Genomic DNA, 18,534 nt, shown 5'->3' on the forward strand with positions numbered 1-18,534 from the left:
CAAAATGGACCAATCACGCTCCGTTAATTTATTTGAAGATAGGTATGTAGTTGTGTATCTTGGACTTCTGTCGCTGTGTGACACATTCTGCGATCCAGACAATGTTACGACTCTCCTGCTCCTTCAGTTTGATGTAGGAGTAAAATACTCCAAAGTGGAACTGTTGCAGGAAAGCAAGTGTGTTCAGCTTCACCTGGGAAAAGATAGATAATGAGAGTTCTAACAGACACAGAAAGGCACTTACAACACAAATAGATAGATAGATAGATATTTTAGTTATCCCAAAATGTTCACTAACATATCCTCAGTGAAAATAATGTAAACAAACTGCCTTCTACGGAAGATGCTTACTACCACAATGAGGGCTGTAAACTCATTGTGATGTTATTTTCACTAGTGGCCACAATCCTCGTGTGAGTACTTTCAAGGTACATTTTGTGTGAAATATTGTGCTTGGTCCAAATATATTGGTCCCAAACTTCAACAGCTAGATTGCACATCCTCATGGGACACTAAAGTCTGAAGAACCTTCAAATGATATTACCTCTTGTTCAAAGAATCTGTCTTCCAGAGTCTTGCATCCTGATTCTGGCTCAGGGTCATCAAAAATGATCTTATAGCCCTGCAGGGAGGTTAGGGTTCATGTTAACCTTGTTTACGACTTTAATTAAGTGCAGTCATAAAACAGCAGGCAATGTGTTTACTTTGGACTCACTGGGTAGCAGTCTGCCACAGCTTTGACCTGCTCATGGTCCTCTGCCCTGGCCAGCAGTTGCAGTCCTTCAGGGTAAAGTTTGCCACAAGATGGATACAACACACTCCTGTCTGCTCCGCTGAGATCCGTCCCGAAGGAGTTCACTGTGATGATGAAGGCACGCCTGTCTGCCTCAAACTGAAGCACATACACAGCATTTTTAGCAAAAATAAATCTTACGTAGTAAAAACTTGAAGAAATTGTGAAGGAAATTCTACGAGTAATATGCTAGAAAACACAAAGAGGATGCTGGAGACAGGGAGCTGATGTCTAACAATACTAAGATTTAAATGAAGTTTGATCATGAGGTTGACAATGACTAAAGAACAAGGACACATAGATGTGGCCACCCTGCTGCCACTGTGAGTGATGCAGGAAAGAGTCCTAAAATGCGTAACATTTGTTAGCATTTTTGGCATGTAGCATGTTCTTTACCACTTCTGGTTCCCCTCGTATGAAGGTAGATATGGTGCAAAATGCGAGAGCGTGTAAAACCTGATGTGAGTACTTGCAGAAAATAAATCTGAGTTTGTGTGCATACATTTACACTTGTATAAAATATCCACGTAACCGTGAACCAAATTTGAAGTCACAGAAGAAAAAAAAAAGTTTTGTAGCTTGTAGAAAAAAAATGAACTTAGAGATGAAATGTTCACTTGCAGAAAAATACATATTTTTTAAATATATTTTCCATTACAACTGCAACTTGGTTATTACAACCTCTCAAATCAGTCATTGCAACTTGACGAATCTGCTCTGTGGCAGTGTACTTGCGATAAATGTGTCGCAAAAGTAATTTTCACCTGTAGATGTGGGGGGAGGGAGGGGGGTTAGAGCGAAGGGGCGGAGCTATCAGAACGACGAGGCTCGGGTCAGTCACACAGTCACAGCCATAGTCAGGTCGAACCGGATGACTGCGGGGCTAACGGTTCGTGTCGCTACCATTCCGCTGACATGGCGCGTCAATCAACGGTAAGTTTTGCCCATTACTTGCCCAGTATTACTTTGAATATTATTATTGTGATTGAGGATTAAATCCGCTTTGAAGACCACCGTTTTATATCGTGCAGTTTAGCGGCAAAATAACGTCAGTCAGCCAGCTAACGCTAGTCTACAGCAGTAATGAATATATTATAGCCTACTGCTTTGGCACTAACGGTTGATAACCGTTTATGAAAATAAAACCAATTGAACTGTGCTGAATTAATGACAAGTTTTATAATTGTCTTGGGCTCCTGCTGTGTTTTTAAAGCCTTTGTTAATTATCCATGCTATTTTCTATTTAGAACGAAGACTTCAGAATCTTAAAATCCCTTGACGTTTGTATGCAATTGTGCTAAATTCAACTCTGGAATCAAGCTAATATTAATATGTTTGCATTAGTTATTTATATTTTGCCATCACTGAACTATACGTTTAATACATTTAAGTCAAGCTAAGGTACATGTGATGGTAGCTAGTTAGTGCTCTTACCTGTGAGGCCTCCTCCAAACAGCATAATAACCAGACTGTATCATTAAAACTAAGTACCAGTTATAGATCCTTGACTTTAGACAAACAATTCAAGAGACAAAATGTATTTAAAGACCAATCTTTATTTGAAGGTGCCTCTTAACCTGATATATTAATTATACAGTAATAGTATTGATAATCTAAAAAAACTGAGCAACTCAACAGTCAACTTTATATTTCTCATTGTCTAAAGCATTTAATAGGTTTTACACCTTCTGTCCATATGTGCTTTTTATTTAAAACATTTTTGATTAACTTTTGGTTCACATTTCAATAAATTGTATTTGTATTCCTTTCGTCCATTATTCTTACAGAAAATTTTAGATTACACATTCACATCTGACTGAAGATTGGCCCCATTTATTTGTGACGTTGCAAACTCTGCAGTACAAGGCACAAGTGATGTGAAGCTCAAAGTGAGGCAAATAGAAATAATCAGCTGATGGAGTGTAGATGTGGAAATAGCTGCATTCGATCAGCTGACTGTGTTTTCACAATAAAAGTAGTTTCTTAGTGAATGTCCTGTACTGGTCTTAAAATCTCATAACATCAGCTTTTAATGTTCCTCTTGGATGTTCTTCTTGACCCTCAGAGAAGGAGAAAATGTCGTGTCTTTCAGGCATGTCCTTTCCTAACAAAAATGACAGGAAACATAAAACATATTATTGCAGAACAAGTGTGTTATTTATGAAAGAGGTGTGTTTAGGGGCTGTAGATATAATTATTTTTTAATTGTAATCAGATTATGAATGAACAGTATGAAGTTCATCAACATTGAAATATATGTTATTATCAAAATAATATTGAACTGTTACAAAACGTAGTGCAACTGTAGAAGCTTGCTCTGTTGTCTCACAGAAAGAATAACTTTTACCACGTTTTTTACAGACAATATTGAGAGATAAATAGTAGCAGTTCTCACTATGTGTTAAATAGCTTTGCCTTCAATACATTAAATTAGAAAGCTGACAAAGTCATATTGCTTGTTAAAGGTGGGGTAGGTAAGTTTGAGAAACCGGCTCGAGATACACTTTTTGTTATATTCCATGGAATGCTCTTAACATCCTGATAGCAATGAATATCTTAAGTGCTTTGACAAAAAATCCATAAAAAAACGTCATCTGTGGAAGCCGTGGTACTGTAAAAAGCACGACCAATCATCTGAGCCGGTCCGGCTAAAATAACTGGATGACTTATCTCGTGCCCTCATTGGTCATGTGCACGTTCGTGTGTGTTGGAGGAGGGGCTCTGTAAGGAAGTGGCAGATTTTTTCCGGCTGTGTATTTTCAAATTCTAGCGCACTCAAGCTGGTTTCTCCAAACTTACCTACCCCACCTTTAACATCTAAATGTAACTTTTTGCATGGAAAAAACCCTCAACTTCACTGATGTGTAGGTGATCTAGTATTTAGTATTGTTTAATGGAATGTATATCAGTGTATTAAAGTCAATACTTCATTTATTTAAACCAATATCTTTCTTGATTCTTTGTACAGTATGAAAAATAGAGTATTTGTACCTGTGCTGAAGTTCACTGCTGTGAGGAGTCCAGTTCTGTCTCTCTCTCTGGTCCAGCCTGTCTGCATCACCTGGACACCTTAAACAAACAGATATATATGTAAAGTACCATACAAACAATATAACTGATTATCTTCTGTTGAACATGTTGGATTGTGTAGTGTCCGAGTCAGGGTCCTTTTTATTTTACTGTAACTTTGGAAGTTGTGTTACCAATGCTTACTGTTTATTTGATACCCATTTGGTAATGCAATTAATAAAAACAACAAGGTTTGGGTTTGTTCTTCAGATATGACTGACGTTAACGTGTAAGCTCAATAATGAACTCCAGCTCAACCAACCATATTGTAATATCTAAGTAATCATCTTGAAATATGACATTAATAATTGTAATATACACACATCTTATTGTGAGGTTGATTTCACATACACTACTTCGACGTTAGCTAAATAGAAAATAGCATCGATAATTTACAAAGGCTTTAAAAACACAGCAGGAGCCCAAGACAATTATAAAACTTGTCATTATTTCAGCACAGTTCAATTGGTTTTATTTTCATAAACGGTTATCAACCGTTAGTGCCAAAGCAGTAGGCTATAATATAGGGCTGTGCAATTAATCGTATTTTAATCGCGATTACGATTATGGCTTGCGACGATTATGAAAACAGCATAATTGACAAAATACGATTATTTTGCTGGGTGCGCTTCACCCCTCCCTAAAAGCCCACTCGGCCACATGGGAGTGACATGTGTTGTGAGTGTTCAGCGCGAGCGAAGATGTCAGAACAAGAGCAGCAACTCGTTAAAAAGAAGGGTAAAACTATTTCCACTATTTGCAAGTACTTTGCCATTACATTCCACATCGCTAAAGATATGTGCCCAGTTAGCACTGTTAGCAACCAGGGCTTTAAGCAACTTGTCAACACGTTGGACAAGCGTTACGCGATGCCGTCTCGGTATTATTTCAGCAGGTCTGCGCTGCCTGCGCTATGTGACAAATGCCGTGACTACTTTGCGACCACAACGGACCTATGGTCTAGCCCAGGGGTGCCCAACCAGTCGATCGCGAGATGTGTCTAAAAATAGAACAACAATATTCTGTTTTATCGTTAATGTCCTGTAACATAATCTTCCTGTGCCAGAATAATGCACTTGAATGCATCAAAGCTTTGTGATTGGCCGGCGTCACCCCATGTGTCGGGGCGTGGCTGAGCCGCTGAGGGTCTTCAGTACAGGTGGCAATATCGTCACCTGCCTGCGCTGATCTCTGAAACCAGACCATGTAAACAGCCTGGTGTTTCTTGCAAAAAATCTTTAAGAGATGACATGAACAGCCCTACCAGCATTTGTCATGGTGGCCTAAACATTTTTATTTGGTCTTAAATTGTAGTTCAACATTTATTTCCTGTTACTTCTGGACCATGACGGTTGGCCAGCCTTCAACGTTTAACTGAGTGGAATAATGAATATGTTTTACCAAAATGTTGGCTATGTTAAGGAGTTTTCAGTAGGTTGTGACAGTGCACTGCAACATATTGGATTTAATTTATTTTGGTCTAATTTATTTTTATTTATCATATTAATAATATATGTTTAGTATGGTTTTGGAAGTGCGCTCCAACATATTTGTTGATCTTGTTTATTGGTAAAATATTATTTGTTTTAAAGTTCAATAAATGGTCAATGAATAATCGTCAAAATAATCGTGATATCAATTATTGACCCAAATAATCGTGATTATGATTTTTGCCATAATCGCACAGCCCTACTATAATATATGAATTACTGCTGTAGACTACAACCACTACTTGTTTAGCTAGCATAGACTCATCAAAGCTAGCGTTAGCTGGCTAACTGACGTTATTTTGCCACTAAACTACACAATATAAAACGGTGGTCTTCAAAGCGGATTTAATCCTCAATCACAATAATATATAATTCAAAGTAATACTGGGCAAGTAATGGGCTAAACTTACCGTTGATTGACGCGCCATGTCAACGGACTGGTAGCGACACGAACCTAGCCCCGCAGTCATCCGGTTCGACCTGACAGGAGAGGCTTCTCAATACTCAAATCTCCACTCCTCGGTCCTCTGGTAGTGACCCGGAAATGAATTTCAGCGCGCCATTTTGAAGGACATCTCATTTCTCTAAATGCACACCGAGGATCGGAGAATCGAGCGTCGAGGAGGCTCTTTGGAGGAGCTCTAACCGAGGATACACTGATGGTTCCTCCACGGCTCCTCCGCGGATGCATTTCCGGTAACGGTGGAGGCGTGACTGGATATTATTTTAGAAACTGCTTTCATCGCGTTGCGATGTTTCCAGAGAGAACAGCTGTGAGGTCCGTGCAGAAAGCAGAGCCGTGTGTATAATATATACCACTGAGTATAACAGCCTTACTCTCTTTGTTTGCTTTAGTTTAGTAGATAACTACAAACAAAGAGTCGATATTTTTCTAAAACCATTTAGTGCTTCACATAATAAAATACACAACGGCTGTAGCCTGATTATGCTTTAGGAGCTGTAGGTGTGTGCGTGGTACAGTGTGTAGGTGTGTGTGTGGTACAATGTGTAGGTGTGTGTGTGGTACAGTGTGTAGGTGTGTGTTGTCAACACATCCTCACTCCCAGGTCGGCCTATGTTGACTAGGGTTGCCAACTTCCAGAAATGGAAAAACGGGACACATGCATGTGTCCCACGCGTGCGTGCGTGCGCGCGCACACGCACGCGCGCGAAGATTTTCGGGTTTCTGTCTTCTCAGCAGGGCTCTATAAATAGCGAACTACGGCAGATATGTAATATTTAATGCAGCCGAACCGTGTATTACAATGCCGTTATGTGATGACCTCCTAAGAGAAAAGCAAGCACACTCGGAATAAAGTATTATTTTATTTTTAAAAAATGTTTTCGTATTTCACATCAACAGGAAGTCCGTGCGCTACAATAGGTCCCATAGGTCCGTGGGTGAATAATGTCAATCACCACATTACACACATACCTTCACATTTCAATTTAATTTACATTAAAGTATTTCGTGAGGCCTTCTAAAATGTTTTAAAATATATAATTAGGGTTGTAGTTGAAGAGTTTGTAAATTATTGTGCAATCACTTCATCGCACAACGGCACGTCCATTAATACAGATACAGATTTCTGTATTCTGAGCCCCTACTCTCCCCATAACTGACGGCAACAAAAGTCCTACATTATTCAATTAAAATGAAGAAGTAAAAACAATAAGTGTGGCTTGATATTGAGTAAGAAAAAGGTTGATAAACGCTGTGAGAATGGATCTGCGGGTAGCATTTGCTCGCGATCTCAAGTCGTCTACAACATACGTTTAGGGAGCTATTGAGGACTAATGGACATCCCGAAAAGTTGAAAATGTACGCTAAGGCCCCCCCCCCCCCCCCCTGCGTTGGAAAAAGCCGACACAGGGGACTTGACATAACGTCAACATAGACCGACCTGGGAGTGAGGATGTGTTGGTGTTGTACAGTGCGTAGATGCGGGGGACAGACGGGTCTCAGTTGGTTTGGTGTCCTCTGCTTACTTTTAATACTTGTAAATACAACTTTTGGCCCGTAATTTCAATTCCCCATTTCAGCGACCAGAGAGAGGGGGGGGGGGGGATATATCCAGTCTCTGATTGTGTTACGTTATTATGAGAGTGCTCTCATACTTTAAATTGTATATATTTATATAAATATATTGTGTGTGTGTGTGTGTCCGCATCTGTAGCCTGTTATTGTCTCATTATACCGCACTCTCAATGAATTCAAAGTAAATATGTGGGGGAACAATGTTCAGCTGATCTAACAGAGATTATAAAATACAGCGCTATGACTCGACAGCACGGACGTCGCTTTAATATGACCGCTCAGAGGAGAGGAGTTCTCATTTCTTTAAACGTCTGCTGCTCCCCCTCCTCGGTCCTCCGCTCGCATCTCCTGTGGGCGGGACTAAGTCTCGAGGAGGGGAGTCGAGGAGGGGAAATTTAAGAATTGAGAAGCCTCTTGTGGCTATGACTGTGTGACTGACCCGAGCCTCGTCGTTCTGATAGCTCCGCCCCTTCGCTCCAACCCCCCTCCCTCCCCCCACATCTACAGGTGAAAATTACTTTTGCGACACATTTATCGCAAGAAGTCCGCAGATTCGTCGATGTATACTGCCACAGAGCAGATTCGTCAAGTTGTAATTACTGATTTGAGAGGTTGTAATAACCAAGTTGCAGTTGTAATGGAAAATATATTTTAAAAATATGTATTTTTCTGCAAGTGAACATTTCATCACTAAGTTCATTTTTTTTCTACAAGCTACACAACTTTTTTTTTTTCTTCTGTGACTTCAAACTTGGTTCACAGTTACGTGGATATTTTATACAAGTGTAAATTTGGTTCACAGTTACGTGGATATTTTATACGAGTGTAAATGTATTACAAGCTCAGATTTTTTCTGCAAGTGCTCACATCAGGTTTTACACACTCTCGCATTTTGCACCATATCTACCTTCATACCCTCGTCTCATAGTCCAAAAAAATGTAAACATGTTTTTGGTTAAAGGCCGTAAATAAGGCTCACAAGCTTATATTTTCACGTTTTGTTCTGCGACATTAAATACGACAGTAATTACACTACTCATGTAACCGTAGTTTGTTTATAGCTTTTTACTACTGCCGAATATTTTTCCACAATCACAAAGAGGTGTTCATTTGTGGAGAATATCCTGCCAAATGTGATTTTGTTTATCATATGATGCCCCTTCCGGTTAGCTACAATTTTACATCATCACTGAACTACTCCAATTTGGAGCCCTTTCCCTTCATGTATTAATTCTGTGCAGCAGCAATTAGCTTTTTATCTAAAGATGACTCCTCAAATATTGGTATTATCAGTTCTGGTCAGACAGCTCTGTATGTTATTTTACTATATTTGAGAGAGATGACCATACACAATAAGAAATATGGGACTTAAGACCTACTTGAATGATTCCTAGCATGAAAAGGACGGTCTACGTACAAATATGTATAAAGTCTATTCACAGTACCTCCAGGACAGGACACATTGTATCTCTTGTGGCTCCACCAAGGCTCTTGCAGAAGGAGTGGAAAGACTCTAAATATGCCTTTAAAGAAACACATATTCATCATATCTTTAAAAAAAAGTCTTTAAGTGTCTGTAACATAAAACCCTGACCCCAAAGGAAGAGGGTAAGCACATTGTCTTAAAACTCAACAGTCCAGAATTTATATGAAGACACACCGCACACCACGTTACCGCTTTATAGTATAATTGTACCCTGTAGTCACCTTAAACAGCTTGCTTCTGAGAATTTCAGCTTCCATTTCATCCAGGTTGGTATCGGATACAGCTTCCTGGAAAAACCGAGCTTTTACACAACAACACAGTGGTATCATTATTAGTCTCTGGCATAAATCAATGTCTGATCGAGCAGCTTAAAGACCAAATTGGCCGTGAAATTATTCAATTACGATGGAATATCCGTGTTTGTGAACTTTGACCGGTTGACCAATAGAAAATTGTCTTGATGGATGGATGATGTTGACGGTGGAGGGAGCAGTAAGCCTGACAGTCAAAAACGGAAAAAGTCATAATATATTATTAGCTGTGTTGCTTGCCAATGTTTTCTCAGACCTATGTTCCTGTAATTCACTCAATGCAATATTATAAAAACAATCCAAAAGAATGTTCCTCAACTTAAAGAGACGAATGCTGTTCCCTTATATAACCTCACTTCTCAACTTTTTGGAGAAGGTGGATAAAAACACAGGGTAAAATCCAACCATGACTTTCCTGAACCCGTCCCTCTCCCGAACAAATACTGTTCGTTGACCATTTTGATTGCCAGTCAAGCTGGGCCTCGCTGTTTTGCATTTTCATAGTTTTACTATCTCCAGAGTTGGGCCAAACCAACCTACAGAATACAAACTAATTCTCCCTCTCCCACCAACCTGTTGTGCGACCGTGCCTTGATCTCATGTGCAACACAAGAGAGGCATACGCTTTATAAAGTCTATGTGGTCAGCTTTCAGTGATTTATATTTGGCTCCAAAGTGGAGCTTTGTAAATGGCTATTCTTCAATAAAAACAAGACTATTAATACTGCCGGGAGGAAGAGTAAGCATAACAAATAAAGGGGGACTTTTATTGTTAAAACTAATAGGGATATAAATGAGTTTATCCACCATTTATACAGCCACTACTTAGATCCAGAATTCCCGAGGATCAGGACACACTTTTAAGTGAGTAGTCCTGTTGAAATGAAAATGCAAATCCCTGTGTCGTCAAGCAGATTTGAGCCAAGCCACTTCATGTGTTTGGAAAACCTCAATAGGCTAAAGGAACATTGAGTGAGGGAACATCGCCTTATGGGAATTTGGATAAATATGTTCAAGGAACATTGGGCAAGGGACAATAGGCCGAGGGAACATTTGACAGGGGAACATAGGAGTAGGAAACATAGGCTGAGGAAAGAATTGGAGAGGGAACATAGGCTAAGAGAACGTTGCGTGAGGGAACATATAGGCTGAGGAACCATGGGCCAGAGGGAACCCCGGTTGAGGGAACATAGACTAAGTGAAAATAGGCTGAGTGAACACTGGATGATGTAGAAAGAGCAGAGGTTACGTTGGGTGAGGGAACTTAAGGCCAAGTGAACACAGGATAAGGGAACATTGGCTAAGGGAACATTGGCTAAGGGAACATAAGGTCAAGGTACCAAGAGTAGAGGGAGAGTGTTTTTCTTCTTTTGGCAAGTCTTGATTGAAATTTGGATAAAATTCAGAGTGAAAAAGAATGGAGAACAGAGAAAATATAAAGACGTTTCGAGAGCTACAGTATTGTCACTGCCTGAACTTTACCTAATTGTTTAGCACGTTGAAAGGTTAACTTATGTACCGTTTGCGCCTATAGTCGATGAGTCTCCTACCTTCTCCACAATCACATATTTTATACAGTATATAAACACAGATGATTCCACTCCCACTTTTAGGTGTTAAACAATGATATATTTTTATATTTAATTTGATCTCCAACCAGAAAGGGTCCTATTCATCAAACTTCAGTTTTTGAAAATGTTTCCTCCCCATTATAAAACAATTACATTTTCACTTTAACACTGGAGATATAAAATCATCTCAGGTGTTAAATCTTATTTGACAGTTTATCTATAGTTACCATCTTTAGGAGTTAGTTAAACACAAATGATTGAATGACCCTACCCAGTGGTGTGTCCACCAGGATGGCTGAGTAGAGCTCAGTCGGGGTGCGAGCGATGCCCACTGCTGCCATCTGATCAAAAGCTCCTAGTGGGTGACAACGTGGGAGAACCTCTGCCACATCTCTCTGTTTCAGGGCACCTGTGATCAGCATCACCACATTGTCGATCATGTAGCTGTAGCTATGGCAACACAGAGTAAATAGATGTTACTTTATTTGTGTGCATGCCATTTTATATTACATCCCTTTTACTTAGGGCATATTGAACTATTTTACATTTTAAGAAAATGTTTACCGACTGTTGCTTTGACTAAATTTGAATACACATTTTTCGTGCGGTCAGTGAAGCAGTGCACATTTTAAAGACGATGGCTGATTGTTGAAATGTCCACACTTGCTAGCTAACGAGCGAGCTAGCAAGTTGAAAACCCATTCAAATGCTGTCTCTCAATTCACGTGCTTCTTTACCTAGCGGATGCCTGGTTGTTGCTACCTAGCTATTAAATGAACAGTGGCTTCTTTTTAACAACACTATACTGCTATGTTTATTAAATAGTAAAAATAATATAAAGTATATATTTTAATTGTATAATGCTGTGTTCACCAGAGCAACCGCAATCTTGGCAGGTCACACAACTTCCGTCAAGTTACCATTGAGTGCGTGAAGTCTGGGTGGGCCTCAGACCCAGTTTACTCATTGGCCCACCCTGAGAAAGCTTCGGTGTCATTTAATTTTTTTTATATTATTATAAAAAAATGTATTCACCCATTGAGAATATCCAATAATTCAAAGTGAAATTCAAGTGAACAAATATCGAGTTTAATGAATGTTGTATGTGTTTTATCCTCTGAACCGAACTCATTTACGGTAAAACTGATTGTTTGTTAGGCAGAGAGCTGCCTGCTAAATAAATGATGGCTTAAAGCCAGACTCCAAGAAGAGCCCCCACTGCCCTCATTTTCTGATAACGATGAAATAGCCCCGCCTCCCTCTCCCCACCTCTCCTGCTGCTGGGCTGTCAGAAGAAACAAAATGTTAACGGAAACTCTGCCGCACGGTTCCCTCGTCCCTTGGAAGAGGCGGAGAGGTGGGTGTTTTTCATCTGCTGGTGGACAGTCCGGAGAGATATACACAGGGTTGGGTTGTCACGGAATAGCCTACATGTAACAGCGTTACGTAATCAGAATACAAAAATCAAGTGTATTCAGCTGGCGTTACATTTGAAAAACGAGTAATCTGATTACAGTTACTTTCGTAAACCTGAAGTGAATACATTTTGGAATACTTATTGGAATTATTGGTGGAAAAGTTTCCTCACAAAATGTAATATTCATTACCGGCGCTGTGCGCTGTGCAGCGTGTCTGTGAGGCCCCGCCCCCGCACGCAGGTGAGAGAGAGAGAGATCTCTTGTATGTGCAAGATAACGTTTATGTAGCATTTCTTTATTGTCGAAATGATGACATTTATATCGGGATAAAATCAAAGTGAATGGCCTGCTGCTGCTGAATGCATGGGGCAAGTGACTGGAAAAAGTTTTAAAAGTTATTACATCGTTTCAGATAATAATAATAATTAAAACTGCGGTCGCACTTGTGCGCGCAGTGATGAGCGGGCCCTCGCGTCCGTGCGCCTGTCGGGGAGGGCGGCAGGTCGTCCCGGCGTCAAGCAGACGTGCGCGAGTCCTGGGAAATGAGCCGTTTGTCATTTCTCTAATTTTCGCGTCCCAGACTCCCAGGTGCTCCGGCAGCGACCCGGAAACGGATGTCGAAGGAAAACAAATTTCTCTAAAGGGTCGTCGAGGATCGATTATCGAGGAGGCTGTCTGGAGGAGCCGTAACCGAGGATACACTGATTTAGAGGAGAGAGGAGTGTCTCTGGAGGAGCTATAACCGAGGGTACACTGAAGTATTCTCCTGAGACGATTTCAGCCAACAGTGATGTTTAAAAGAGGCGTGACGCATGTCTGGACTTCTGTCAACAAAGCACAGCTCTGCAAAGTGTTCCCGTTGTGATTATAAGTTATTTGAGATGATCAAATGTGCATCAGACTTTCTGCCCTTTACCGTTTGTTTACTCACTAATCACATGTCCCCTGGATGTTAGGTGATGTTACAGTGAGAACAGCTGCTGAGGTCAGTGCAGAAAGCAGAACAGTGTGTATAATATATATCGCTCAATAACAAATGTAACAGGCCTACATGTCACACTGTATTTGTAGGCTTTAGGAGATATCTACAAATAAACATTAGGGTTAGGGTTAGGGTTAGGGTTAGCGAGTGTCTTTTGTAATGAATATGCCGCCAGCAAAGGGCGTTGTTGGACTAACAGTAGGTGTGTGTGTTTGTGTGTGTGTGTGTGTGTGTGTGTGTGTGTGTGTGTGTGTGTGTGTGTGTGAGAGTTGATGTGCCAGGCAAACAGGCAGGCCTCAGTAGCTTATCTGACATATAATTGGTCAAAAATGGTACATTCTCCGTTAGCCTACGAGCTACCCGTTTGAGCGAAGGACTATTACTTCTCAATGTAGCATGACATTGGATATGCGCTGAAGTTGTCCTGGATTGGAATTGTTCCGATCATTCCCCTATGAGGAGTTTGCAGAAATGTCCTTAAAATGCATGAAAAACGGCCATTTTTCAAAATGGCCGACTTTCTGGTGGGCGGGGCTAATGGAAGGCAATTTGAAATATGTGTGCAATCATAATAGCAATATGTATACAGCGTTTCGTGAATATTGGAAAAAGTATACGCGAGTAGTTTGGAGTAATTGGAGTAATTTGTGACATGTGAATCGTCAAAAATGGTGTATTCGCTGTTAGCCTACGACCTCCACGAGTAATTTTTCAAAAATGTGCTCCTGAATTAAGTATCCTATTGGATAGGGGCTAAACCTGTCCTGCATTGGAATTGTTCTGATCATTCCCCTAGGAGAAGTTTGCAAGAACGTGCGTAAAATGGCTGAAAAACGCACATTTTTCAAAATGGCCGACTTTATGGGGGGCGGGGCTAATGGAAGGCAATTTGAAATATATGTGCAATCATAATAGCAATATGTATACAGCGTTTCGTGAATATCGGAACAACTGTATCCGAGTAGTTTGGAGTAATTTGCAACATGTAAATCGTCAAAAATGGTATATTCGCTATTAGCCTACGACCTCCACGAGTAATTTTTCAAAAATGTGCTCCTGAATTAAGGATCCTATTGGATAGGGGCTAAACCTGTCCTGCATTGGAATTTTTCTGATCATTCCCCTAGGAGGAGTTTGCAAGAACGTGCGTAAAATGGCTGAAAAACGGACATTTTTCAAAATGGCCGACTTTATGGGGGGCGGGGCTAATGGAAGGCAATTTGAAATATGTGTGCAATCATAATAGCAATATGTATACAGCGTTTCGTGAATATCGGAAAAACTATATGCGACCAGTTTGGAGCAATTTGCGCCATGTGAATAGTCAAAAATGGTGTATTCGCTGTTAGCCTACGACCTCCACGAGTAATTTTTCAAAAATGTGCTCCTGAATTAAGTATCCTATTGGATAGGGGCTAAACGTGTCCTGCATTGGAATTTTTCTGATCATTCCCCTAGGAGGAGTTTGCAAGAACGTGCGTAAAATGGCTGAAAAACGCACATTTTTCAAAATGGCCCACTTTCTGGGGGGCGGGGCTAATGGAAGGCAATGTGAAATATGTGTGCAATCATAATAGCAATATGTATACAGCGTTTCGTGAATATCGGAATAACTATATCCGAGAAGTTTGGAGTAATTTGCGACATGTAAATCGTCAAAAATGGTGTATTCGCTGTTAGCTTACGACCTCCACGAGTAATTTTTCAAAAATGTGCTTCTCAATTAAGTTTCATATTGGATAGGGGCTGAACGTGTCCTGGATTGGAATTTTTCCGATCATTCCCCTAGGAGAAGTGTGCAAGAATGTGCTTAAAATGGCTGAAAAACGCACATATTTCAAAATGGCCGACTTGTTGGGGGGCGGGGCTAATGGAATGTATGTACAAATATGTCTTCAATTCCATGAGGAATGTCTGTGCCAAAATTCGTGAAGTTGTGAGAAACTATGAGACTACCACACAATAGGGGGCGCTAGTGAGCAGTATTTTAGAAAAAGTACGTTTTTTTTTTTACATTCTTGAAAAGGTCGTGGGCTGTGACGTGTGTACCAAGTTTTGCGTACCGAAACACATTTTAGCACATCGTCATAAAAAAAAAAGTACAGGCCACGCCCACATTTGTCATTCGTTGTGACAATTTAAATATAAGTCCATACTCATCCCCAGAGTATGTCTAAAAAAAATATATATATTTCGTCCATCAGTTCATGAGTTATACATTTGTCATGTTTTTGGCGCCCCCTATAGTCCAAAATGGAAATTACTTGTTGTGCCTATTCCCCAATACAGATTGAACATTACCACCAAAATGTGTGTTTTTTTTGTACATTGTTGATGAGTTATGAGCATTTCTATCTAAGCCCCGCCTTTTTGCGAACACGTTTAGAGTAATGAGGGCCACATTTATCGACTGAACATGCTCATTTCCTACGATAATGTGTCTGACCCTCCGGCGATACTGTATACTGAGTTTGGTGTTGAAAAACCAAAATTTGAAATTTAAGTGAATATTTAACTGTTTTTCAAATTATGCTAATTTAAAAAAAAAATAAAGTAGGCGGAGCTTACGGGTACTTGGACCTTATATGTAGAGCAGGTCCACCCGAGTAAGTGTGAAAAATTTCAGGTCATTTGGAGTTACGGTGCGACTTTGTACATCTTTCCAAAAACGGAAATGGCCATAGGTGGCGCTAGAGAGCATGTTGGACAATTTGAACACATTGAGTCCAGAATATTGTAGTTTTCACCGATTCTGGAATCTGTGCAAAATTATACAACTTTTTCAGCGTCCTAAAGGCCTCAAAAACAGGAAACGCCAGCAGAAAAATAAGAATAATTCCACGAATAACAATAGGTATCCTTGCACTTCGTGCTAGGACGCCGTTGGGTCCTAGCACTCTCGTGCTCGGGCCCTAATAAATAATAATGATAATTCATTCTATTTAGGACACCTTACAATTCATAACATATTCTAAGGAAAGGTTTTAACACAGTACAAAGAATGCAGTCCGGGTGATATTTTTTTATGTGTGGTGCAGATGAGAGAGCTGTCCAGAATGACACCAAGATGTTGTGTTTGAGCTCTTGATAAGCCATTAAAACAGTGAAATACGTGTCTCCTGTTCACCAAAACATACCCATCTGTTATGGAAAAAGAAAGTATTCCAAAAGTATTCTAAAAGTAATCTGTCACCGGTACCGGCGGGGATTGTTGTTAGCTTCTGATGCGCAGAAGAAAAATCTGGCCCACCCTATTTTTTACAGGCCCACCCTAAAGTACATTTCTGCCTACGCTACTGGGTACTCATAGTGAATTTTGGGTCACACTTAAAATAGCTTAGCTAGGTAAAGAAGTACGTGAATTGAGACACAGCATTTGAATCTTGTAGCACACAAAGATTTGTGAAATTAAACATTTAAATGGATTGGATTTGGGACTTGTAGATTGCAAGATATATGGAGAGATTACGACAGGAACTCTGTCTTGTGATCTTTGTATAATTCTTAATTAATTACATTATCGTACGTTATATAGTCAAGGAAGGTGGATAATGGAGGCAGGGCGTTGGAGCGAAGGCAGCTGAATTCAGTCACCAGGTTCTCCCTCAGCTTGCTGTCCACCAGAGACACAGTCAGGTCCTCCTCAGACGAAGACAGCATTTTACCATAATCTGTGCTCTGCAGATGCAGCTTCATGTCTGGGGAAAGAAAAGAACATTTTGTACAACATTTATCGTCCTCATAGCTTAACTTGAGCTCAAATCAGTGTTTTTCCACAACGGCTTCCTGGGAGTTTGCATTTACAAAAAAAAAAACAGGAAGTCTATACAGTATGTAATTCACACATGGCACTCCCTGACTTTTGACCAATTTGTTAAACGGATTTCAGCGGATGGCGGACACATAGGCTATGATGTAAAAATAAATAAACTGCATTGGGTCTGTTAGGAGAACTATCTCAAACACTTTCCAAGATCCACAAACTTACAGAACTGGTGAGTGGGAGAGTAAACATTCCTGAAAATATACACAGTAGCTCAACACTAACAAGTCATTTGTCTTCATCCACACTGACTTGTCCTGTAGCCTATGTGTCTCCCAGAAAGGAATGCATATTACCTTGTAAGAAAATCAGATTACTGTTTTGAAAAACTGGGTCCAGGTTAGGAAAGATGATCCCTGTCAGTTACACTGCAGCAAATTACCCTCTGATAGCAGACAACTGGCATGTTTCCTTTTTTTAGACCATTACTCAAGTCTGTCAAATGGTCTAAGATAGTGGTGTATATTTCTTGTGTTGTTTATAGGACCAGCATTCAAGTGTGCACCCTAAAATAACTCAGTTGAGAGACATTTTACTTTTTTACGTTATATTACGTTAATAATTTTGATTCACAAAGATATATATTGTCAGTCTGATCAACAAATGCTCAAAGTAGCTTGCACTACTTATTCCAAGTAGCTTTTGCTAACCAAACTAGATTTCTCCGCTTTGCTGTGGTAAAGTAGTTTTTAATTGTCAAAGCTGTTGAAAAGGTATTTTTTACCAGTGGCCGTCAAACCATGCAAGTCTTCCCCATTTTGCTGAAAAATCTGACACTAAGAACAACAGTCATATCAATATTATTTGGAACATCTACAGTTTTTTTTTGCTCAAAGAGTTTTTACTTTAATTGCCTTATTTGTGTCAAATTATATTTTTTCACTTGTGTACATATAATATGTACTCTACTTTGAATTGTCCTATGCTGTTGTAATTTTAGAGCATTCTCTGACTCAATCATTCCCATCTGGATGTATACAGTTCTACCTCATCCAATGCCTGTAAATTAGCTTCCCCAACACCAACATGCTTACCATCAAGTGTGTCACACTGGGCCAGATTGTGATAGTCGGTGTCAGTCAGGATCCCAGCCTTCATTCCGCGGACCAGACCCTCCAGATAGCCGTGATCCTTGTTGAAACTGAGCTCTGCCATGGTGCCAATGAGCCTTTAACAAGCCGAGAGCGGTTTAGAGAAATGCTGTCTGAGAAATTATGTTTCAGTGTTCAAATGAGTCTTTCTTTAGTGCTTTTTTTAGCTGTAACTTCTGCATTATTCCCTGTCTGACTAATATTCATGCACTTATTGTCCCTTCCTCTTTGACACCAATAAATTCCATAACTGCCCGAAATATGTCCGCTGTCTCACTAGTACATTTAGTATGGCTAGTTTTAAGATAGGTTTCCTTAGGTAACATTAGCAATACATCATTATAGAACCACCTTAATACGGGTAAAAGTCAAAATAGTAGCATCAGTATACTTAAAGTAAAAAAGTAAATGTACTATTATGTTCCATTACATAATCAGATTAGATTACATTTCATATACTTT

The 18,534-nt window shown here is 39.9% G+C and overlaps 1 protein-coding gene across 1 annotated transcript; it reads right to left on the minus strand.

Annotated features, from left to right (window-relative positions):
• Positions 1–28: 28 nt before the first annotated feature.
• On the minus strand, positions 29–18,139 carry LOC117545542 (V-type proton ATPase subunit d 1-like). Its single transcript, XM_034215361.1, has 8 exons — positions 18,016–18,139; positions 16,685–16,856; positions 11,030–11,208; positions 9,098–9,177; positions 8,836–8,913; positions 716–892; positions 545–622; positions 29–193 (listed from the first exon to the last, which is right to left on the minus strand). Exons 1-8 carry the CDS (start codon positions 18,134–18,136, stop codon positions 29–31), a joined length of 1,050 nt encoding a protein of 349 aa, XP_034071252.1. The 5' UTR covers positions 18,137–18,139.
• Positions 18,140–18,534: the final 395 nt, after the last annotated feature.

This window comes from Gymnodraco acuticeps, unplaced genomic scaffold (assembly GCF_902827175.1).
Source record: "Gymnodraco acuticeps unplaced genomic scaffold, fGymAcu1.1, whole genome shotgun sequence".
Lineage (NCBI taxonomy): Eukaryota > Metazoa > Chordata > Actinopteri > Perciformes > Bathydraconidae > Gymnodraco > Gymnodraco acuticeps.

Bases quoted from the DNA above. Each gene is read 5' to 3' on its own strand.
- LOC117545542 (XM_034215361.1), bottom strand. From the start codon at position 18,136: ATGGCAGAGCTCAGTTTCAACAAGGATCACGGCTATCTGGAGGGTCTG. The intron at 893-8,835 runs GTACTGTGAATA...TATGTGCTTCAG, and splicing joins CAATGTGTCCTGTCCTGGAG to TTTGAGGCAGACAGGCGTGC. The intron at 194-544 runs GTAATATCATTT...ATCTTTTCCCAG, and splicing joins ACAGATTCTTTGAACAAGAG to GTGAAGCTGAACACACTTGC.